Source organism: Aspergillus ibericus, assembly GCF_003184845.1.
Source record: "Aspergillus ibericus CBS 121593 unplaced genomic scaffold BO80scaffold_53, whole genome shotgun sequence".
NCBI lineage: Eukaryota > Fungi > Ascomycota > Eurotiomycetes > Eurotiales > Aspergillaceae > Aspergillus > Aspergillus ibericus.
Window position 1 is genome coordinate 1 of NW_020292151.1, and position 21,847 is coordinate 21,847.

At 55.9% G+C, this 21,847-nt stretch overlaps 9 protein-coding genes across 9 annotated transcripts; 4 read left to right on the forward strand and 5 right to left on the reverse strand.

The window, feature by feature from the left end:
• Nucleotides 1-8: 8 nt before the first annotated feature.
• BO80DRAFT_365638 (flavin-binding monooxygenase-like protein) lies at nucleotides 9-1,379 on the forward strand (the record flags this gene model as incomplete). The annotated part of the gene is made up of 2 exons (XM_025716209.1): nucleotides 9-1,051; nucleotides 1,115-1,379. Coding segments are annotated over 2 exons (1,308 nt in total), but the record flags the coding sequence as incomplete, so codon positions are not given.
• Nucleotides 1,380-1,448: 69 nt separating this feature from the next.
• On the reverse strand, nucleotides 1,449-2,692 carry BO80DRAFT_416167 (uncharacterized protein; the record flags this gene model as incomplete). Its single annotated transcript, XM_025718169.1, has 3 exons — nucleotides 2,114-2,692; nucleotides 1,894-2,061; nucleotides 1,449-1,838 (listed from the first exon to the last, which is right to left on the reverse strand). Exons 1-3 carry the CDS (start codon nucleotides 2,606-2,608, stop codon nucleotides 1,449-1,451), a joined length of 1,053 nt encoding a protein of 350 aa, XP_025571003.1. The 5' UTR covers nucleotides 2,609-2,692.
• A 359-nt stretch (nucleotides 2,693-3,051) lies between these two features.
• BO80DRAFT_365693 (putative C2H2 finger domain protein) lies at nucleotides 3,052-4,550 on the reverse strand (the record flags this gene model as incomplete). Its single annotated transcript, XM_025716211.1, has 2 exons — nucleotides 3,052-3,165; nucleotides 3,216-4,550. Coding segments are annotated over 2 exons (1,449 nt in total), but the record flags the coding sequence as incomplete, so codon positions are not given.
• Nucleotides 4,551-6,933: 2,383 nt separating this feature from the next.
• Nucleotides 6,934-7,276, reverse strand: BO80DRAFT_428828 (uncharacterized protein). Its single transcript, XM_025720334.1, has one exon. The coding sequence runs from the start codon at nucleotides 7,254-7,256 to the stop codon at nucleotides 6,990-6,992; it is 267 nt and encodes an 88-aa protein (XP_025571005.1). The 5' UTR covers nucleotides 7,257-7,276; the 3' UTR covers nucleotides 6,934-6,989.
• Nucleotides 7,277-10,446: 3,170 nt separating this feature from the next.
• Nucleotides 10,447-11,118, forward strand: BO80DRAFT_217032 (uncharacterized protein). The gene has a single exon (XM_025714358.1). The coding sequence runs from the start codon at nucleotides 10,582-10,584 to the stop codon at nucleotides 11,017-11,019; it is 438 nt and encodes a 145-aa protein (XP_025571006.1). The 5' UTR covers nucleotides 10,447-10,581; the 3' UTR covers nucleotides 11,020-11,118.
• Nucleotides 11,119-11,218: 100 nt separating this feature from the next.
• On the reverse strand, nucleotides 11,219-12,826 carry BO80DRAFT_468351 (xenobiotic compound monooxygenase, DszA family; the record flags this gene model as incomplete). The annotated part of the gene is made up of 4 exons (XM_025722927.1): nucleotides 11,219-12,122; nucleotides 12,176-12,423; nucleotides 12,482-12,670; nucleotides 12,722-12,826. The coding sequence occupies 4 exons, from the start codon at nucleotides 12,824-12,826 to the stop codon at nucleotides 11,219-11,221; spliced, it is 1,446 nt and encodes a 481-aa protein (XP_025571007.1).
• Nucleotides 12,827-14,932: 2,106 nt separating this feature from the next.
• BO80DRAFT_217112 (uncharacterized protein) lies at nucleotides 14,933-16,622 on the reverse strand. Its single transcript, XM_025714359.1, has 5 exons — nucleotides 16,068-16,622; nucleotides 15,999-16,018; nucleotides 15,845-15,949; nucleotides 15,407-15,789; nucleotides 14,933-15,359 (listed from the first exon to the last, which is right to left on the reverse strand). Exons 1-5 carry the CDS (start codon nucleotides 16,408-16,410, stop codon nucleotides 14,966-14,968), a joined length of 1,245 nt encoding a protein of 414 aa, XP_025571008.1. The 5' UTR covers nucleotides 16,411-16,622; the 3' UTR covers nucleotides 14,933-14,965.
• A 397-nt stretch (nucleotides 16,623-17,019) lies between these two features.
• On the forward strand, nucleotides 17,020-18,039 carry BO80DRAFT_416176 (dienelactone hydrolase family protein; the record flags this gene model as incomplete). Its single annotated transcript, XM_025718170.1, has 4 exons — nucleotides 17,020-17,147; nucleotides 17,207-17,277; nucleotides 17,325-17,372; nucleotides 17,414-18,039. The coding sequence occupies exons 1-4, from the start codon at nucleotides 17,119-17,121 to the stop codon at nucleotides 18,037-18,039; spliced, it is 774 nt and encodes a 257-aa protein (XP_025571009.1). The 5' UTR covers nucleotides 17,020-17,118.
• Nucleotides 18,040-18,285: 246 nt separating this feature from the next.
• On the forward strand, nucleotides 18,286-21,641 carry BO80DRAFT_416180 (uncharacterized protein; the record flags this gene model as incomplete). Its single annotated transcript, XM_025718171.1, has 2 exons — nucleotides 18,286-18,766; nucleotides 18,822-21,641. Exons 1-2 carry the CDS (start codon nucleotides 18,548-18,550, stop codon nucleotides 21,639-21,641), a joined length of 3,039 nt encoding a protein of 1,012 aa, XP_025571010.1. The 5' UTR covers nucleotides 18,286-18,547.
• Nucleotides 21,642-21,847: the final 206 nt, after the last annotated feature.

Here is a 21,847-nt window from a genome sequence, read left to right on the forward strand (position 1 = left end):
CCACCCAAATCCACACGGAGAAATTAATCCTCGCCACCGGCCTCACCTCCCAGCCCTACCTCCCCCCCATCCCCGGCGACACCACCTACCCCCACCCGATCATCCACCCCCGCGACCTCCTCACCCACCAACCCACCCTCTTCACCCCCACCAAACAACTCACCATCTACGGCGGGACCAAATCCGCCTGGGACGCCGTCCACAGCGCCACCACCTCCGGCGCCCGCGTCACCTGGATCATCCGGTCCTCCGGCCACGGACCCTGCTGGATGACACCTCCCTACGTGACGCCTCTCAAGAAACAGCTCGAGAAATTGGTTACCACGCGTCTCCTCACCTGGTTCAGTCCGTGTCTCTGGGGCGACGCAGACGGGTACGGCTTCGTCCGGTCATTCCTGCACGGTACCGGGCTGGGTCGGAAAATCGTGGATATCTTCTGGGCGATTCTCGAACAGGACCTCACTCAACTGAATAACTACGACGCTCATCCGGAGACCCAAAAGCTCAAACCATGGATGAGTCCATTTTGGGCGGCGAGTGGGCTCAGCATCCTGAACTACCCCACCGATTTCTTCGCCCTCGTCCGGGAAGGCAAAGTCCGGGTAATCATCGACGACATTACCTCCCTGGATGCCACCGGAGGGATCCACCTCAAAACCACCAACGAAGTCATCCAAAGTGACGGGTTAATCTGCGCAACAGGCTGGCAAGTCACCCCCAACATGCTCTTCACGCCCCTGGGAATCGACAAAGAACTCGGCTTTCCCTGGGCGGAGGATTCCATTCCGTCGACCATGGTGGAGAAGGCAGATGAAGTGATCCGGGAGAGGTTTCCCAAGTTACGGGACTCCCCCCAGTTGCACGCGGGGTATACCCCCCTCGGGGAGGATGCACCCGCGACAGCCCGCCATCCGTTCCGGTTAGCGAGATTCATGGTCCCGCCTGCGTTTGCGAAGGAGCGGTCGATTGTGGTGCTGGGCGCAGTGATGACGATTAACACGCCGCTCGTGGCCCAGGTGCAGGCGTTGTGGGGGGCTGCGTTTCTGGGGGGGTGGATGGGGGTGAAGAGTAGGGAGAAGTGTCCGGAGGAGATCAAACAGGATATTAGTCTCAGGAAGAAGAAGGGGGTAGATGGGGATGAGGGTATGGATGTGGATTTGGTCTGGGAAACCGCCCTGCATAGTCAGTTCGGGGTGCATCGGTACCCCGGGGGATTTGGGAAACGGAATCCGGATTTCGTGTTTGATGCGTTGGCGTATGTGGATTTGTTGTTACAGGATTTGGGGATTGAGAAGGGGCGGAAGAGGGGGTGGTGGACGTGGTTGAGGCCGTATGGGATGGAGGATTATCGGGGGTTGGTGGAGGAGTGGATGCGTTAGATAGGGTTCTGTTGGTATGGTTGTGGTGGTGATGATGTTACGTACTCGCATTGTGTTGTCTACACTATCCTACTCAAACTCGAATGCCTCAAACACGGCAACACCTCCCTCTACTCTCTCCCCGAAGATCTCCCCCGAGACCCCCCCGTTCCAGCGAAAGTAATGCTGGCCATCGCCGGCGACCTGCGCGGTGCCCTGCACCCGCAGCCGGACCCCCGGCATCACGACCTCCACGCCGTAACTGGTGGCTGTACGGCGCTGCTGAATCGCCACGATCCCCGCCTCACACCCCGACTGCATCACCTGTCCGTCCTTGGCCACGTAGGCACTCGCAATGGGGACACTCGAGTTAGACCCCGGCCGGGTATACTGCATCCACACAAGCGAGTACGGTCCGACGTGCGCATGGCCCCAAGACCACGAGGCCACCAGGGATTGAAAGGGTCGACTACCCCAGTTCTACTTTTTCTTAGATACCACACAGCGAAATCCGGAACGAAGGGGGAGAATATACCTTATCATGATACCCAACCCCCGTAAACTGCAGCGGATGGCCATCGACCAACAAATCCACGACCGCACGAGACCCCGGAACGAGACTCACCCAGCCCAAATCCGGCCCTAATGCCAACGACAGATCGAACTGCGTGGGCGTCGAGCAGGGGGACAGCGGAGCAGAAGACTTAGATTATCAGCCACTGCACGCACTGCACTTAAGAAATAGAGGAACTCACGGTATCCAACTGAATCCGTCCACTCACGCGCGATCCCTCCCATCCCATCCACGCATCATACCCCGTCGTTCGTCCGATCCAACCACCCGTACTTTCCCAGATGCCCGAGGTTTGGTTCTGTTCGCCGAGGACGGCGGCGTCGTTGGGTACGGCCTTGTCGACCACGGTGGTGCCGTCGGGAAGCGTGGCCCAGACGTAGGTTAGTAGTACGGAGGATGAGTTGGGGGGTACGAGGGGGAAGGCGGTCGCGGTGGTGGTGAAAAAGGTCAATACCACGGAGACGTTAGGGTTGGAGGAGGAGATGGCGTCAAAGTACCACCATTCGAAGACGGTTTGGTTGATGGCTTCGAGCTTGGGGGCGGTGAGGTCGGATAGGTCTGAGGAGTCCCCGGTGAAGTTCACGTCCACGGGGTAGGTGACGGGGGTGGGGTCGATCGTGGTGATGTACTGCCCTGTTGTTAGGGCAGCGATGAGAAGAGGCAGCCAGGAATGCATCGCTGGAAGTAGAGTGGGAGAGATCTGCTGACGGCAGTGACGGCAGTCTTTAATGGCTCAGAGAATGAGCCGGAGTATCTTGCCCCGACATCTCCGCCAGTTACAGCAGTAAGCAGTTACAGCAGTTCAGCGTACAGCACTACAGCACTACAGTAGTTAAGCAGTACAGCAGTAAGCAGTTACAGCAGTACAGCGTACAGCAGCAACAATCATAGCCAAATCCATAATGTCCAAACCATACACGCTGGTCAACGCCTCTACTTACATACGTATACATGAAACAGGCTTCCGACGCTGATGCCATCCGTAACAAGAAAACAATCCGACCGGTCCCAACCCGCGTGAAGTGAGACAAATCACAGCCAATACACACTCGTCCGAGCCAGCTGGGCAATCAATACAAAGGACCGTCAATCAACTCCAGAACATGCGTAAGCCCCCGCTTAATGGTGGCCGTTCAATCCATCACTCCGATCTTCCTCCTTGACCGAGCCGTGCTCGCTCGCCTTGAGGCCATCCGACCCGTCCTTCCCACACCCCTTGACAAGGATGTGTCGCTGTGTCGGTTAGCAAGGTTACACCCAGGCAGGGGACGGGAGGAGCTCACCTTCAACGCGTCCTTGCGCGAAAAGCTCTTGTCACAGTGGGTGCACGGGAACGGTTTCACCGACAGGTGGATCCGCTTATGTCGCTTCAGGTCGTGGTTCCGGTTGAAGCTCTGCGGACATTGGTCGCACTTGAACGGTCGGTCGTTGGTTGGTCCGGGCCCGCCGTGGCCGGGATGCGGTGGGTGGCCCCCATACAGCTGCTGCATCTGCTGCAAATTGGCCGCGTGTCCGCTATTGAACCCGGGAAGACCCGGCAGCAGTCCCGGCTGATTCCCCGTCACGGACATGGGCCCGTTCGGATTATGCACGTTCGTCCAGACCGGACCGTTCATCGCCGGGAGCGAGTAAGACGGCCAGGGCCCACGTTGATAATTCAAATGATGCGTCGGATGCGGATTCGAGGCCACCCGGCCCGGGGGCTGCTGCATGCCGAGTCCCGTTGGTCCGTACGAGGAATATCCAGGGGAATTGGACACCTGCTGCACCGTCCCGTACGCCGGAGCGGACGAGGATTTGACCATGTAGGGATCGTTCGACGGCAGGGGATGGGGCGACGGCGCGGGATTCGGGAGCGGGTGGACGGACAGCATGGCGTGCGGCATCGAATGATGCTGTAGCGGACCCCCCGGGGCCGCCGAGACCGGGATCGGTTGTTGGAACGGGGGCAACTGATTCACTTCAAATGGCTGGGGAATATGCTCGGTGCCCGGGGTCGACGTGGCCGGGTTGCGAGGGAGGGGAAAGGTATCTCGACTCGTATAAGGCATGCCCGAACTCCACGACTGACGCGCCGCGGCGGCCCCAGACGCACTATAGGAACCCTGGCCTTGCCAGTAGGGGGCCAGCTCCGAGTTGGTCGAGACGCCCGTGGTGACCGCCGTGCTGGCGTGACCGTTGTCGCCGGACTGGGTGCTCGCAGGCGGAGTAAGAAGTTTGCTGACGCTGGGGTGAATGGACGCAGAATTAGGGTGATGGGCGTACTTGATGGGACCACTAGTAGGAAAGGTAGGAGCCGGCAGCTCGAAGCTGGGCAAGGTCGGGGCCGCGGGACGACGCGAGTTCAACGGCTGGGGGGTGGTCAGCGCCTCGAGCGCCGTCCCCATGCCTGGTGGGGGAATCGCGAGGGCAGCCAGGTTGGCGGATGTCTCGCGCGAGAAGTTCGAGGAGAAGAGATCACCCACGACCAATGACGAGGGCGTGGTAAGACCGGAGGACAGATGTCCCTGGGGAAAGGCGACGGGGTCAGATGCGAGGGACCAGTATCGACTGCCAGACAGGCCACCGGCGATGTCTGGAGGATCCAGGAGGGGCGATCGGATCGCGATCCGCGATCTGAGACGAAACGGGGGTGGTCCTGGGAGATCGACCGTGGGGATGGCTATAGGCTCAAACGGGTACCACCGGGGGGGGGGGTTGTTGTTTCACGTCAGGTTGGATTACCACCAGCGCGTTATCCGGAAGTCATATCCTGTCGGCGCGACTGATATGGCGGTGATGCGACCAGAGGGTATGCGCAGGGAGAATAGAATCAAGACAACCTCATGGTCTATCACGCAGACCACGCGCCGTCACGCGAAGTACGACAAGACAAATAAAGATCGACGTTGATGGAGATGCGCGGTGAGATCAGGCGGGATGGCAGTCAAAGAACCATGGGCGGGCGAGGAGTGGCAGCGGGGATGGCAGGTTTCGAGGGCGGCCGGGACAGACGCTGACAGGCGGTATGAAGAATGGTAACGAAGGTGGTGGTGGTGGTGGTGTGGTGATAATGATGATGGAGATCGGAGGCGTGGGTGGCGGTGGAGGTGTGGGAGAGAAAGATGACGGGGGAAAAGAAGGTCGTCAGAAGAGGGAGAGGGGGGAAATCTTTTATTGTCGATGCTGTGAATAATAGACAAGCGGATTGCTGATGGACCAAACCAGCCGGGAATGGAGACGTATCCAGACCAGTCCAGCGCCGGGTCTGGCCAGCGCGGGGGTTGAGTTCACAAAAATACCAGGGAGAACATACCCACCCCGATTATTTTTATTTTTATTTATTATTGATTGGATTGATTGGGCGTGTCTGGGATTATTGGAAGCTGCTGCTGGTGCTGCTGCTGGTGCTGCTGCTGGGGAAGAGGAGGGAGGGAGGGAGCAGACAGAGGGAACCCTTCTAATCATCCCCAGTGCTCGTTCGTATTAGAGGATTATTGATTCCCCATTATTATTTATTCGCATCGATCCCAGAGCAGAATAATAGTCATATCCTTCAGCCATCCATCAGCCGACCCTCACCACCACCAGCGAATGGAGCCAACCAGTCAGTCGCCTGGTCCGACCGGATCGAGTGGAGGTCTCCCCAATCGGGGCTAACCCCCAACCGAATTTTCAGCAGAATGAATGACGGCCTTTCTTTTTCTCTCTCCCTTCCCCTTCGGGATGAGGATTATTATTATTCTGGATTTATCCTTTTCCTGATCTTTGTTTCTTTGATGGATTGACGGAGTATTCTGCAGTCGGATTCACTTTGATTGGGAAAAGCAAACCCTTCCCCCCCTCTCCCCCCCCCTCCTTCCCCCTTCACTCCAATCCTATCCCGGACTGGCCCCCGGTAAGATTGAAGGAACCATTGGCAACAAACTTTCCTACCTGACTGAACCTTGGCCGGCTCCCTGGATGGTTGAACTAGCGGCCTGCTAACCGGCCAACGATGGCTCGCTAAGACGAGCCAGTCCTGATCCCCGGCAACGTGGTTGACAGGGCTCGTCCAGGCGTCCAAGCTGCCCCCCCGTTCCACCGTCGCCCGCTGCCCACGGTCGGGGCTCGGTTCATCGGCCGCATCCCTTCACAGCGAGACACAGATGTAGCGATAGTTGAGCAAAAAAATCCAGTCATGATGAGATGACCACCTCATTCCAATCCTCCCCGATGGGATGCGACCAGGCACAGCAAAATGGAATCGGCCAGACCCTCGCTGCAGGCGGCCTTGACCCAAAAAGGGCCCGAATCAATGGTGCCAGAAAACCGGTTAGCTCTTCCCCCCGACTTTTTCGGCCTAGTGTTAATCCACCTTTGAGTAGGTAGGAAAAGGACTTGCGGATTCTTTGGCAGCCCCCCGACCGAGCATCAGGGCTCTGGACGGAGTACGTTACACCGTACTTCCGCCCCTACACTAGACTCTTCTTCTACTATGTATGAACCATCACCGACCACCGTAGCTACTCCCGTTGGGAGTTCCTGTATGTATAGATAGGCATGTGGAGCGCCGTCGAGACGATCGGCCTCTCCGACCCAGCAGGGAATGCTGGCCGCTGTTTCCCTATTTGGTGGAGTTCAGAATAAGCTTAGCCCTCAGCGCCGGGGAGGGATCAGAGGGTCTCCAGATCGACGTGGATGGTGTGGATGGCCGGGAGAATTCTCTGCGTCCCAAAACTGACACGGATACACCAGCGGCCACCCAGGGTCAAGGGGAGCCCGGCCGAGCCAAGCGTGACGAGAGAGCGAACAGACCACCCGGGGCCAACCACCAATGGCGTGGATCATCGGGGTCACAAATCAGAAAAAAGCAACGCGGGACCAGAAAAGGGGCAGGCAAGCGATCGTTGCTCCTTGCGTCGAGGAATGCATGACAGATGCCGGGCGGTGGAGGGCACAGCTGAGGCTGATCGGGTCGGGGCGAGGAGGGGAGCGTTCCTCTGCGCTGGTAAGCATCGTAATTATTAGGATTATCGGCAATAATTAGCTGACTGACACCCCATCCCATCCATGAAAGACAGAGAAGTTACTGGTCCTCAACTGCGGAGAATTCCTTTGTCGAGACGGAAGTACTCGTTGGTACAGAATCGCTCGACCGGGCTCCACCGATGGAACATTCGATCTCCAGTCTCCCCCATCCATGGAAAGTCCAGTCGAACGGGCTCGTATCCATCGCGCGGCCTCGTCGACTGCTCTGGCCGGGGCCCTGCTGCTCGCACGGACATGGGCGTGCCGGCCCTCCTCCCCCAACTCTCAATCCATTCTCCGCCCCAGGCAAACGGTCCCTGGTCCACGCCTACCATTCCATGGCCGAGGTCAGCTGTCGTGCCTGGGACCCTGGTTCTGCTGGGGGTTTTTGCTGGGGGGAGGGGGGGAAGGGAACCTGCTGGGGGACCCCCGACAACTAGAGGAAGAAATTCCAATCAGACGCTCCCATTCCTCCGAGGCCCCCAACTGCCAATACGAGCGCTGCAGGCCTGCAAATTCCCGGGGGGGTAGAACCAAGCGACTGGCAGGCACTGGACTCGCCCGAGTTTCGCCCATCCTGGCCCATGGACCGCCATCAGGTCGCCTGGCCATTGGCGGATTGCCCGTGTCTGCTTGTATACTCTCCATCCCCGTTACAGGCTGATACCGCCTAGGTCGTACGGTACTAGCGCCTTGGTGGTGTGTCGGCACTGGCTGGCTCGGACGTCGGGTTTAGCCCGCTAGTCCCCTCTAGGCCCTAGCGTTGCCTGCCTCGCTCCGGTGCGGCCCACCTGACTTGCCTGGCTGGTCCGCCTGCATCTTGGGTCGCGGAAGCCGACCACTAAGGCGTCGCGCCTTGTAGACACGCGCAAGCTGCTGTTGGGTCTTTGTCCGTTGACTACGGAGCATGGTAGTAACTACCTCGTAGCGACAACTCCCCTATCCTTATCATTTGGATCGCAAGGCGAAGTGCTGAGCGTTGGTGCTGAGTATACTCCGTGTGGGCTGAATGCGGATGCCTAGCGACCGTCCATTCTGCCATCCTCATCAACCTTAATCACCGCCATCCGAGAGGTTGGAAATCAAGCCGCTGCAGAAAGGCAAAAAGCAAGTATGGTCTTGACCAGTAGCCCCCCGGTTCCAGCCTGGGAGGACCCGTGGATTGGCTGCCCCCAAGCCTATCACCGATCACTCAGGAACCGCTAAGGTACGGAGTACTGCCTGCTGGTCGCCGGGCGGTGCAGACTACTGCCCCCTTGGGTAGCACCTGTAACCCCGTCATCGCTGGAACTCAACGGTCCACCGCATCTGGCCTTTCCCGACGGGAGGCGCGGCCAGCACCAGGCTGTCGGTATTGGCGGGGGTTTAGGGGCCGGGAGATCGAGGGCGGTGGCGGCCACGGTGCCAGGCGCATTATCAGCTCATCTCACTCTCTTATCGTCCGCCAGATCCTCCCTACACCGGCCCAGTCCTGCTATGCGATGCAATGCCTGATCCCCGGCGGTCTCGCAAGGGGTCCTTTTTTCATTACGAAAAAGGATCCTCCGTGGACAAACAAGCCAAGGATGAAAGCTACTCCTGTACTCCGTACAACCAACACGGACAGGGGTCGATGGCCACCTGGAGCCAATGTGATGTATGCAGTGTCGATCGAGCACATCTTTATGACCAGTCATTCCCATTTGGTCGCTCGTTAGAGCGTGGAGACTGCGAGATAGTCAGCAGCACTAATCACAGACTAAAGTCTGGTCGTTTACCTAGCCGTTCAGGTGGCTACTGGCTAGGGTGCATTGGCCCCGAAGGGTCTGCTCGGACGTTATCCGTCTGGAAGTGACTGTATCTCCGGGGCCTACTAGATACCATGTAAGACGGTCAGTACGGAGTACATAGGAGTAAGGCTACGGCCGGGCAGTCCCATTGGGGCCAAGCGTGGGCTGACCTTGGTTATTTCCGAGGTTAAGTGCGAATATCATTAGTTTATTCGCAGTAAGATCGAATTGCCAACACTGACCAGTCATCATAATGAAAATGATATTCTCGCGTCAACTTGATTATATTTTTTTCGCCGGGCCAAGACAGATTCCCATTCGGGCTAGTTCCCTTAGCCGCTCGGGCACCGGCGACTCGACCAGGACAGCTTCAGATAAGACCCTCGGAGGCTGTCCGTTGCAGAAGGTCGTACACGAGTGTATCAGATGTCGAGGCTGACGCATTAACCCCTCAGTCGCACGACAGAGGAGGGCGGAAGTCAAATCTCATGGCGAGATTTGTCACTATCTGCGTATATCCAGGCGTCTGATAGCGGCCATCCCCAATCAGGCTAATCGCATGGCTAAGGCGGCGGCAACGAAACCAGAGCCCTCCAGCGCTACCCAAACCCCGATATATTTGGCGGCCAGCGCTAGAGGACGCGATGGATTGGGGCGACTCCATTCAGATTCATCAGGAGGTTCCCGGTGTACCTCGACTGAACAGGCCTCGTATCTCCAGTTGATAGATGGACGCGCCTCCGGAATAAGCGCAAACTCTCCAGAAATAAGCATATGCCAGGTCCTTCCTGTCCTGGATGACTCCGCGCCGCGCGGCACCGGCTGGGCCAAAGCCTACGCAAAGCTTGAAAGCGGTTTCACTTTACGAACCTTAAGCTCTCCAGCGGTATCCTCGCTCAACATAGCTGTTGACGGCCTCATTCGGCGAAAAAAAAGCATACCCCCTAAGACGGTGGACATGGGGCCTCACAAGTTGCGGTCTGGCGAGGCCAACACCCCTTAGTCATTCAACAGCCGGCTAACCCATCCCCGAGTGAAGAGACTGACTCGACCTCCACCCCCCGAACTAACGTCCGCTAGCTTCGCATCCCTCCGACTAGGTAGGGTCTGATGTCTCCCTGCTATTGCTGCGAATGCTGCTATCCTGTCCCATCGTCGCATGGTTAACGTCCGGTGGTGGCATGCAAGGCGCCCGTCACGACAACCCAATAATCCCTCCCCCCGGGGACTACCGACATGCATGTCAGCTTGTGCTCCGCTTCGCTTCCTGGCCCGCCAGCGGTTCGCCACTCGCGGCCATTTCACCCGGACCGCCATGCAAGGACCGTCCAAAGCTTGAACGATAGGCCCGTTGGTCTGTTTGTGCTTAGCTTCGTCGGAACGGAGTACAGCGGAGGCTAAGACGTTTGTTGGTTTGTTGATGTCCCTTATCCGAGGTACATTCATCGTTCAGCACATCAGACTCCTCCCCCTTATTCGATGCGGTCCCATGAGTGCGGTCTGACAGCTGGACCTAGGTCGGTCGTCGTCTTCACATGCTCAGGAGCGGTCGGCGGTTCTCCTGAACCTATTCCCTATTCCGGAAATGGCAAGCAATCGTGGCCGCCATGACAGCAGCACTGTCAATCACATTGCTAGGGGTGATCCGTGCATCAGAGCATGGTCCCAATGAGCTCCAGCGATTGATCATCACCCGGATGTGTCCAGCATAGCCCGTCAGTGATATATATAGCGGATGTGCGCCCAAGTCACCTGGCGACGAATAGTCTCCCCGCCGGGGATAAATATAACCGTCTATTTCCGTCCAGTCAGTCCGGTGCTCCTCACGGATAGCCATGTGGGAACGCCCATCCACCGCATATAGATTTACACGCCATCTGCTAGCGTCGCCATGGCATTTCTAATCCATCTATACCTAATACCATCTCAACTATGGTCCTGGACTAGATTAGCCCCCGGTTCATACCATCCTCGGACCTCCATCCTTTGTCCCTCCCTCCCTGCATGTTTCAGATGGGACTCTCACCGCCATACCCAACCCCTGAGCCCAACCGCCACTGCCCCTCGGGATGGCATCTGCTGTGCAGCCCCGGATGAGGCTAGCCCAGGCGAGATATCCTCCGTACGCGCTTGGCAGCTTGGCATTGAACATTTGGCTGCTGCCGACCGAGGGATGCCCGAGGCTGCCACTTGGACTTTTTTAGGCCAGGCCCAGCCTGGCCGTGACGGTACCATACGGTATGGAACGGGAGGGGATCACGAGACCGCGGCTGCAGGTGACAGACCCGCCCAGGCCGGTCTAGACTCTGGCCTTCACTTTTCCTCATGAATAGGGAAAACAAACACTCAAATGCCATGAATGGGATGAGGAATGCTGGGGGCGGGGCTGGCCAGGCCACATGCCGGCCGGGGTCTGCGGGAATGAAGGATGCGGCGCCGTCGTGGCTTCACATGGCTGAGGGCTTGGAATAGCTTATTCTGGTCTATAGTAAATCTGAGTCCGAAGTACACCATCACATGCACCCCCATCAGACATCCTCCTGAGCATCCTCCTCATAGACATCATACTTGTATCGACTGCCCGGGTGATCCGCCCGCAACTCCCGCTGGCCCTTCCCATACACTTTCTCCCGCGCCGTCAACCCCTCCTCCTGTCCCTCCGGGTAGACCCCGCGGCGCCGCAATTCTGGAATCAACAGTTCAACCACATCCTCGAACGTGCCCGGGGTCGTCACATAGCCCAAATTAAACCCATCCAGATCCGCCTCGCGGATCCAGCGCTGCATCTCATCCGCCACCGTCACGGGACTCCCAATCGCCACGGGGCCCAATCCACCAATGGCCGCCTTCTCCGCAACCACCCGCGGCGTCCACCGCGGCACGTCCGGACTCGTCGTGGTAAACGCATCCAACATACTCGTCACCTTATGCGCCTCGAGCGAATCCGCCGCCGTGATATCCTGATCCAGCGGAATCCGCGAAATATCCACCCCCGTCCATCCGCTGAACAACACCAAGCCCCCCACCACCGACGCATACTTCTTCACTTCTTCATACTTCTCCCGGGCCTCTTCGTCCGTCCGTCCGATAATCGGCGTGAAGGTCGCGAAGAACTTGATCGACGCGGGATCCCGACCTTGCTCCGCTGCCAGCCGTCGGATGTTATCGACTTTGGGTCGCAGCACGGCGGGCGAGTGGCTCGAGACGAAGATCGCTTCGGCGTGCGTCGCGGCAAAGGCCGATCCGGCGGCCGAGGTACCGGCTTGGAAGAGGAAGGGGGTGCGTTGGGGGGATGGATCCACGATGTGCCGTGTGTTGAGCGAGAAGTATTTCCCCTTGTGGTTGATTTGGCGCACTTTGTCCGGGTCGACGTAGCTGTCGGTTTCGGGGTTGGGGGAGAGTGCGTCGGGGGCCCAGGATGCTTCCCAGAGTCTAACTGAGTTAGCAGCTAGAGAATAACAGTGGAAAGATTGGATGGGACATACTTGTACAACACACGCAGGTACTCATCCGCCTGACGGTATCGCTCGTCGTGCTCGATTGGACTATCCAGTCCGATGGCCTTGAAAGCAGCCTTCTTCCACGAGGTCACGATATTCCATCCGATACGACCGTTCGTCAGATGATCCAGCGTCGAGAAGCGCTTCGCTAGGAGAAAAGGAGGCTCGAAAGAAGTCGACGAAGTAATGCCAAAGGCAAGATTCTTAGTCACCGCGGCCATGGCCGAGATAGGCTGATCGGTTAGTCTCTCATCCACCAAACACTGATTACTCTCCAGAAAGCAAACATACAATCGTCGGATCCGTAACCGGCCACTGCGCCGCCCGTCGAATACATTCATCCAGTTTCCCTTCATACGTATCATATCCGCCATACGTATCCGCCAGAAACAAGGCATTGATACCGCCCCGTTCCAGCAGCTTGGCCAATTCAATCCAGTATTCCAACTTGCGCTTGGTCGCGGATTTGTCGGCGGGGTTCTACCTTCTCAGCATCATGCCCATCTGCTAGATGAAGAGACCACGACTCACCTTCCACTGCCCCGGCGACAAATGTCCCACCGTAGACATATCAAACGCATTCAGCAGGATCTGCTTGTTGCCGGATTGGCCATTCTCGGTGTAAATATCGCCCATTGTTTTGATTCTGTTGTACTTGGTATCTTGCCAATGCAATAGCGGCTCAGGACAATGATATAGATAAATAAATCTATGAACCCCTCACCATCCCGCCATCACTCATCGCCATGGCGCAAGTGCATTATCTGGTTGTGTTGGTGGGACTATTCGTCCATTTCCCCGCACTGAATGCACTAGCTTGCTGCATTGCGAATGCGTTTTTGATGGGCTTTCGGGAGGGGGTTTATTCCATCATCTACGGGTGGATGGCGTGACTGATAAGATTGGAGTTATTAGCTTAGGATTTTACTATCTCTCATCCGAATATTCATCGGTTGGTTGCTGCTTTCGTCTTGTTTAGGGTAGGGAATGTAGATCGTAATTCTCAGAATTCCAAGGCTAGGTCTTAATCTCTTTTTACAGACCTCGAGTCGAGGTGTGTACCCGCTCGCTGCGTTATACCCGCTCTATTGCGGTCCGTGGGGTCGATTGAGTCTACTTAGCAGAGATGATACGTACATACTCACCTCATTGAGAAAAAGTCATGTCTTTAATATATATATATATATATATATAAAGACAATCCTATATGTTAAATAGTCAAGATGATCCTACGAGAACAAATCACGTTGTACGCGCAGCCGGCATCGAACGTGATCTATATATATGTACGACTATCCTCATCGAATAAATTGAATTATACGACTACTTCTCGAGACAAGATGTAGTAGTTACGATGTTGTAGCTTAGTGGTGGGTTCTTCATGTGTACCAGGAAAATCAGATCTAGAAGCATTTTAAGTTTGGTGATGTTTCCTATCTCGTCGGACTCATTCTATGTACTGTGAAATTCTTGCTGGGGTAAAGTCAATTCCAAGTCTGTTGGTCTACGGACTCGGTGTTAAATAGCTCAATGAATGCTTCCTCACTGGTCGGGAGGATCCTGTTTGACGTGGACGAGACATGGTAATATCAAACTAAGCTCATTTCCTTCGTTGGGACGGGAGGAGTCCGTCATTGGTGGGTCAGTGCGGATGGTTTCATTGACCTTAGGTGGCTGTGGCACCATAAGCTCGTTGTATACCTATACCCTGGCCGTATTCATGTGAGATGTGGTACAGGGTATGACAGGTGCGGTGAAGGATGATGCGCCGTCTGAAGAGTTCTGGAAGGGTTCATGGAAGATGAGGGGGAGAAAGAAGCAAGCAAGGGATATACTTCTCTCTACTCCGTTCTGGGAGTATCGTCTGAATGCAAGCACCGGATCTTGAGATTGCTCACCTTGATCCATACTTCTGCAGGATCTGCAGTTCATGTTACCTCAAGCAACTAGTGCTCATGCAGGGCAAGCCAACTCAGCCTTGACTGGCACTAACATGCCGTCCTGTATTTTACGGGCGAATAAATCTCCCGGGATTGCTGATAGGATCGCATATGTACTACCTAATCTCCACCGGTAGGATGCTGAACCGTTTGATCACCGGCCGAGGATTAGGCGCTGGGTTTTTCTGGTTCTGACTAATTAGCAACCTCAAAGTATGAGCATAATTACAACAAACGGCTAGGCGGGTTAGTAGTCAGTGACAACATCGGATAGCCTTGACATGTGACGGCCTAAGCAGCACGACAAAAGGATAAGGCTGGCGGCAGCATGTGTCAGCCTTGTATCAAGTGGGCCTGGCTGGACGCCTTTAGGCCCCCCACTAGGATAAGTCCGGAATGTGGCGTCCCATCTGTACCATGGGTACTGATGACTCAAAGCTTGTCACACTGACGGCTCAGTGAGCTGATACTGACCATGTCCGAGCGTGTAACCACTTCTGGACACGACTTTCTAGGCAGCTGCTGAAATCAGCCTCAGGCTATCTGCTATTCTGGAATGACCGTCAACAATGATAAATCAATTCATGTCCCTTGCATCAGATTGCTCGATGCAAGCCCAGAGGCGTCTAGCTGTTGCTGCCCTGTTTTCCCTTCTGAAATTGGCCAACTGGCGTAACCCTCCTGCATGTAACCAGTTGAAAGAAATTGATCAGACTCGACGTCTTCGATCGCTACTCGGTGGTGGGTCAGAGAATCTTCAGCAGGGTTGAAATGAACCTGTATCGTAGTGCTCTGCCCGGTTATCCATCTGGGCTGTAGTGCCAAGTAACTGGTATTAAACGCAATCGGGACCATTCACTGTCGAGGATGTTGAATCTTGCGCCGTCGAGGCTCGACTCCCAATTGATGTCAGCGGATATGGTTCCGGACTCACCCAGTGACCCTTGGGATGTACTAGACGAGCAGGAGCCTCTAAATCCTTGGCTTGTTGGCTTCGTGTCCTAATTGATAACAATCGCCGCAGCCAATGCCTCCATTTCGCTACGGTGGAGCTCTGCCACACGCTCCGGAAGAACTTTGGCATTGACGGCAGACAGCCGGCAATGATCCCACATGCGAGCTCGGGTAGAGTCCACATACCGGCCAGGTAGCTGAAATAGGAAGTGTTGTTGGTTGCATCGAGAAGGAGAACGGTATGCACCACTCTTACGACGGATGCAACACAAGCCCTAGACGCAATCAGCATGGTCCAGGGTATGCAATTATGAGGACGCACGTCACACCGAATAGAAACACGGTTCCAACGGCGATCCGTCTGTCGAGGGCCACATGTAACTGCCAAATGCGGGTCTGTGGTAGGATCACAATGGTCAAGTCCGATACGGAGTTGACAGCACCCGCAATAACATTCAACAAGTCCATGTTCAGGCACGATCCCTCGGTAATCAGTACATCCCAGGCCTTTGACATCGGATGACAGGAAAAGATTTCGACAAAGGTGCTGATGAAATAGAAGAGAAAGTTGGCCCATATGCAGATGTGGCAGCTCCAGTAGACGTAGTCTCGCGTCTGTCCGAAAATCTCCAGAAGCTGAAGGAATATCGAGAGCTTGATGAAGAAAATACATATTCCATACAGGATGGAATTGACATGGAAATACTGAGATTATTTCAGTCTTACGACAAGCATCCACATTCTGACACTGGGCACTCACGTAGAGCATCGCGATGAAGTCCTTCAAGCGAAGATTCCACTGGTCGACACCGGGAGCCGCAGCACTCAGCGCCCAAGCGGGACCAAAATACCCCATAAACAAGGCCTGAGACGTTAGACCAGTTGACTGAGATATGCAAAGATGTAGACCTCACCCAGGCCAGTAGGATCGTATCTAGAAAGAGTCATTGATAGCTAGCCAACGTGTGCATACTACCACGTACAGTCAGACAGCCTCATTAGACCCAGCAGGAAGACCTTGGTGTATATACGAATGGCAACCGAGACAGAGGCCAGAGTCCAGAAAAGGAATAGGACAGTGCGTCCCGCTACAAGCAGGTTTGGAGGTTCGATCAGATTGGAAGCTTGCCCGGGAGGAGGAGTGCCAGCGGGCCCATCGAGGAGCGCCTGTCGCTGTTCGGGCGAGAGAGTACTCATAACGATCAAGGACCACAGGAGAGAGATTTCCACCTTGCCATTTTCCGTTGCGAGGCCAGCGATGAAGTGGGAATGTAAGATATTATATCCCCCGCAAGCCTGTCTGTGACGCAAGGAGGCCCCGCTCATGTCACACAAGGCCTTCCATCCCTCACCGCCAACGATCCAAGTCCGCCCAGTGCACCATACGGAGTTTTATCAGGAGTGACTGAGGTCTAAACCACACGTCTGAAGAGAGCCGAGCCTCGGGGATGTGCTTCCGATCCATACCTCGAGGTAGGCCATTTTAGCTCAGTCGGATACTATTGCGACGACTCAAGTGGGTCCGCCAGACTTCATCGAGTTCAATGGTGACATGGAATAGATGGATATCCGGAAGACATGGCGAGAAGATTCCTCAGAGGGCTATGTGTCGCATTGGTAGACTGTAAGGATATCCGGAATGCAGGCCGACTATATAGTAGAGAGTGTTCTCGGATCTGGCAGGGTGCAGAGAGGGTATTGCTAAGGGGAGAAAATTGCGGGCAAAACCGGGATTGCGGGGGTGGCTCGGATGACGTCGTGGGTCGGTGGGGTTGCACTGCAAACTATCGGCTCTTTTCTGTTCCAGCTTCGCTCGGGCTCGCGTCTCTTTTCCTCTCTTTCTCTCTGCTCTTCACCATCTCGGATTCCCTCAACTCATCCGTCTCGTTTCTCCTGTGCGTCCATCACCTATCCGTTTCTACTAATATGCTCTCCAGACAGCTTCTGACTCTCCCATTGCGAAGGTCCTTCCTCACGCCCGTCACCCCCCTCACCAGTCGCATTAGTCGCCCACTGCACTGCTCATCCGCAGCCATGTCCGGTGTCAACAAGGCCTGTTGCTCGTGAGTAATCCATGCCAATGGCTAGGTATACCAATTGCGTCCATGCTCACCAGGACTAGCATTCCCCCAATTGTTGCCAAGGGCTACCAGGCCAAGGGTGAATACAAGACCATCAATGGCTTGAAGACCTGTACGTTTCAGACCACCGCAGCAAACACCCCAGCTAATTGTCCCCAGATGTGACCGGTCCCGAATCAGCCACCAAGGCAATCCTCGTCATCTACGGTAGGTAGACTCCACCCGGCCGGTTCAAGCCCCACACTAAGAACCACACCACCGTCCAGACATCTTCGGTTTCTTCGACCAGACCATCCAGGGTGCCGACATCCTGGCCACCGCGAGCGAACAAAAATACCGCGTGTTCATTCCCGACTTCTTCCAGGGCGAGCCCGCCGACATCACCTGGTTCCCGCCTCAGACCGAGGAACACAAGCAGAAGTTAGGCAAATTCTTCCAGACCAAGGCCGCTCCTCCCGAGAACCTACCCAAGATCCCCTCGATTGTGTCGGAGGCCAACAAGCTCGCCGCTGGCGGTGGCTTCCAGTCCTGGTCCATCCTCGGATACTGCTGGGGAGGCAAGATCGCGACCCTGGCTTCGAACCAGGATAACAAGGTTTTCAAGGCCGCAGTGCAATGCCACCCGGCGATGCTGGACCCCAACGATGCTAAGAGTGTCAACGTCCCCATGGCCGTGCTGGCCTCCAAGGACGAGAACCCCAAGGATGTGGAGGCGTTTGGAGCCAATCTGACGCAGGCCAACTACGTTGAAACATTCTCGACACAAATCCACGGATGGATGGCTGCTCGCTCGAATCTCGAGGACGACGAGGTGCGCAAGGAGTACGAGAGGGGATACCGGACGGCTTTGGACTTCCTTCAGAAGCATGCGTGAATGTGTATACCATACCGAACAAATTGACGGCAAACGAACTTTTCCTAGTGAATTCAAAACGGACATCCCGTTGTACATGGTAATATTCCGAGCTATCCGCACCTCCTATGTAGTACTGTAGTCCGATCGGGCAAGATGGGGCGACCGGGACATACCGCCACATCGGGACGGAGTGGCCGACGTCATCGGCTGGACCCCCCGCCCGTCCTTTTGTCCTCCGCTCTCAGTCTCCCCTCGCGGTCCGGATGGAGCCATCCCCTATCACCTTATCAGTGGACTGACCTCTGCTGCATCCGTTATACCTAGACCCCTTTCTCTCTTTCTCTCTTTCTCTCCGCTGACCTCCGCCTATTCTTATTACCTATTGTTATCTGAAACCGCAATGAGCCAAAACACCAATCGAGCGTTGCCGCGCATCTGCTGGACAGATTGATTAGGCCCGGACATCGTTCGTCTACACCATATACATACACAATCCATCTACTACCTCAACGTCTGTAACCCCACAATGTCATTTTTCTTTGGACGTCGTCATTCCATCTCGTCTTCGGCCCCGGCCCAGGCCGATAGCCTTCCACGGCACGAGAGAGGAAGAAGAGCCTCGGTGCCAAACCTTACCGATCACAATCCGGGTGCTCACGCCAAAGGCATGATCCATGATATCTTCCGGAGAAATCGGGGGGACTCAGGAACAAACTCCTCGGACACTGCTCAGACCAGCAAGACGGTACGCACTTGAAGCCCCTCGGGAGGGCTTACTTGAATTGTCTGAATCTTTCGAGGCAACTAACAACGCCCGGTCCCAGGATGAGCATGCGGATTCCCACCATCATCACGATAGCGCCGTGCATGACTTGCCTGGCGAACACCATCCGGAGCAGGTCACTAAGGCACCCCATAGGTTACATCACGATCCGGGCCCCTCGCCCAAGAGTCAGCTCACCAAAAAGGATGTCGAGACGATCTTCTCGGGAGCCCCGTACTTCCTGCTGGAGAAGGGAAAACACGGGCTCTGGTACCCCCAGATCATCTTCCCTTTCGATGATCACGATCCTACCATTCAGAATCTCTGGGACAGGCGGCCACTTCCCCACGCCTCGTACACACTGTGCACTCTCCACGCACATCTGCCAGTGCCGGATGATTGGGTGGTTGAGGGAGAGACGCCGGTTCATCTTCGAGGCTGGAAACGAACCGAAGCTCCCAAGCGGGCCACTTTCGACGTCGGCGTGCACGAAGTACCCAACATGCTTTCGGTAAACGGGAAAGACCCCGGCACCATCGGATTCCGCCATTTCCTCGAACTCCCCGTCGCCGACTCAGTCCTGTACGTTGGACCAGAAAAGCCACGGGCATGCGCCGAGCTCCTCCATCTATCATCTCTACCGGCCACCGAGGCGTATGAACTGATGGGACATTACAACGACGCGTATTCTCAGTGCTCAGATGGTACCGTACACGACCGGAAAAAGGTGCTCTGCGAAGGACCCGCAGCCTGGAAGAGAATCGGTGTCCGCGACGTCGACCTCCGAGCCCTTGTGGAGCGGTTGCAGACATTGAAGGTTCTTCGCTACGAGATACTGCATGGGGATGCACCCAAGACAATCCTCGATATGGAATGTACACGCGAGTTGTACAGTGGCCTGTTCAATCGCTTTCTATACCCACCGGTTCGGTTTCTGCTCCCGGACGCTGGCGATCCGCACAGTTTGAAGGCTCAGATCAGAGCTCTGACAGTGGTGCTAACCACCCCCGGGGCGTGGCTTGACCTTAGCCAGACCGACTGGCGCTTGCATATCGGGCAAATCCTATTTGAGGATCCCCCCCACGGAGACGGAGATTCTCTCGACCCCGCCAAGTCTGATAAGCCGTGGGTTCATACTGCTCTGGAGCGCAAGTGGTTCCTCGTCCAGATGCTGCTCGCCGCAGAGCTGCTGTTGCGTCTAGATGCCACAGTTCGGGTGGGAATCCTACAAAACTCCCGGGAGATAGACATTTCAGTGCATGACGTGTACGACTTTGACCGGCTACGGAACGGGAAGCTGAACTGGGACCTAGTAGCAGTACGCCGTTTCTTAGATAGCTTCAAGTTCACCTACAATGCGGTTGAGCCTGGTGTCTCCTCTCCCGCTGCATTCTCCTCAAATCAGCAACCCAACAAACATCACCATCGTTCATTCCTCGAGACCTTCACCCACCGGTCATCCACCTCGACAAACCACAGCGAATCTGCCTGGAGATGTCACCTTGTTCCTAGCCATGTTGACCAGCAGCTAAAGGGGCTTTTCGTCTTCGCAGAGAACCTTGGCTGGCCACGGCTTACCGAACTCAGGGATTCCCTGCGTTCCAAACTGGAGGATGAGGGATCCGACCAGCGGATCAAAGACGCGTACACGATTCCTCTGAGCAATGCGCTTCCGGCAGAACTCGCGGGGTCGGACTTGAAGAAAGAGATGTATAGCCGATGTCCGTCTCGCCGATTGCTCCTGCTTCACCCCCCTGACAGTGCACATCCCCTGAACGTTGGTGGCTGGATCACGCGTAGCTGGCTCGCGGGCTTGGTTATCCCCGGCGAGTCCATCAGCCACCTCCTCATGGCGACGATGTTGGAAAATGACGAGGATGCGATGGCTGCCCTCGGACCGGTCGCTAACCTCTACGGCGGATTCGCCTACAAGGGAAAGGCCTGGTGGAGTCAGAAATGCGTTGTCGGCCGGGTCTTGGCTAGCCAGGAAGGTACAAAGGTTTGCTTGGCCTGGCTAGCAAGTGGCATCATGCCGAAAGACTCGCAATCCGGGCAGCTGTTGGACAACACGTGGTTTGAGGTGGACGTCTCAGAGCCACCTCGGAAATCGGGCAAGCCACGCATTAAGCATGGGAACAAGCTCTCTTTCGACTCGACACCGCTGGGACTCGGGGAGCTAACGAGCGGGACCTTCTTGCTGCCTGTGGATGGGCCATGTGATAGTTGGTCAAAAGCGAAGATCGACTTCCAGGATCTCACATTCTCGGTCGATACGAAGCGGACGCAGCCGGCAGGCAACCGCCTCCTCGTGGCTCACGAAGCCTGGGTCAATTTTACCCTCTCCGCCACTCCCATTGGGCCTATCCCGGTCTCTTTTCCATTGACGTATAACGTACGATTCATCTCATCCCATGAATGCCGCCCACCGGGTGGATCGGTCACCTATCATAATCGTACGAACGCCCACGACAGCGGCCCATCATCTTCGTCGTCTAGCCATGCCTCCCATGGGCACCATCGGCTCCCCGGTCACCCGCTACACCGATCATACGCGTTCAAGTGGGTTCCTCTTGAGACGTTGACGGAGAACAGGTCCTCCTCCGATGATAGTGGCAACGGGCTTGCGAAGGAAGAGATCCTCATTCTCGACGCACGGGGTTCCCACGACAAGGAAACTTTTGCACGAGCCTGGTGCGCATCTGTGGGGCACCATGCCATCATTGGGAAGGCTGGCCGGACCTGCCTGGCGTGCTGCATTCGGGAAGCCCGGGCATTGCAGGTGAAGGTAGTGATCCGGATCGGGGACGGACTTTTGACGCCCGCCTCGTCGATCCAGGTTTTGTATGATGGGGAATAGTCTAGATTGCTGGTTACTGGATAGAAGGGGTAGTTTCCGTTGCACGCCCCGCTGTGTGTTTAGCGTTTGCTTAGGTAGTAGATGGCCCGATCCAGACTGTTCCTGTGTACGGTATTGATACCTCTCGGGTCGTTTGTTTGCCCTTGACGGGCCCGTGTCGTAAGGTCCGTTTCCCGTGGTGTAACCCCGTGGGACTCAAAATGCCT

Excerpts from the sequence above, each read along its gene's own strand:
- BO80DRAFT_217112 (XM_025714359.1), bottom strand. The coding sequence starts at position 16,410 with ATGAGCGGGGCCTCCTTGCGTCACAGACAGGCTTGCGGGGGATATAAT. Across the intron at positions 16,019-16,067 it reads TCTAATGAGGCTGTCTGACT|ATACGATCCTACTGGCCTGG; the intron begins GTACGTGGTAGT and ends GACTCTTTCTAG. Across the intron at positions 15,950-15,998 it reads ATACGATCCTACTGGCCTGG|GCCTTGTTTATGGGGTATTT; the intron begins GTGAGGTCTACA and ends CTAACGTCTCAG.
- BO80DRAFT_217032 (XM_025714358.1), top strand. The coding sequence starts at position 10,582 with ATGGCATTTCTAATCCATCTATACCTAATACCATCTCAACTATGGTCC.
- BO80DRAFT_428828 (XM_025720334.1), bottom strand. The coding sequence starts at position 7,256 with ATGGTAGGCGTGGACCAGGGACCGTTTGCCTGGGGCGGAGAATGGATT.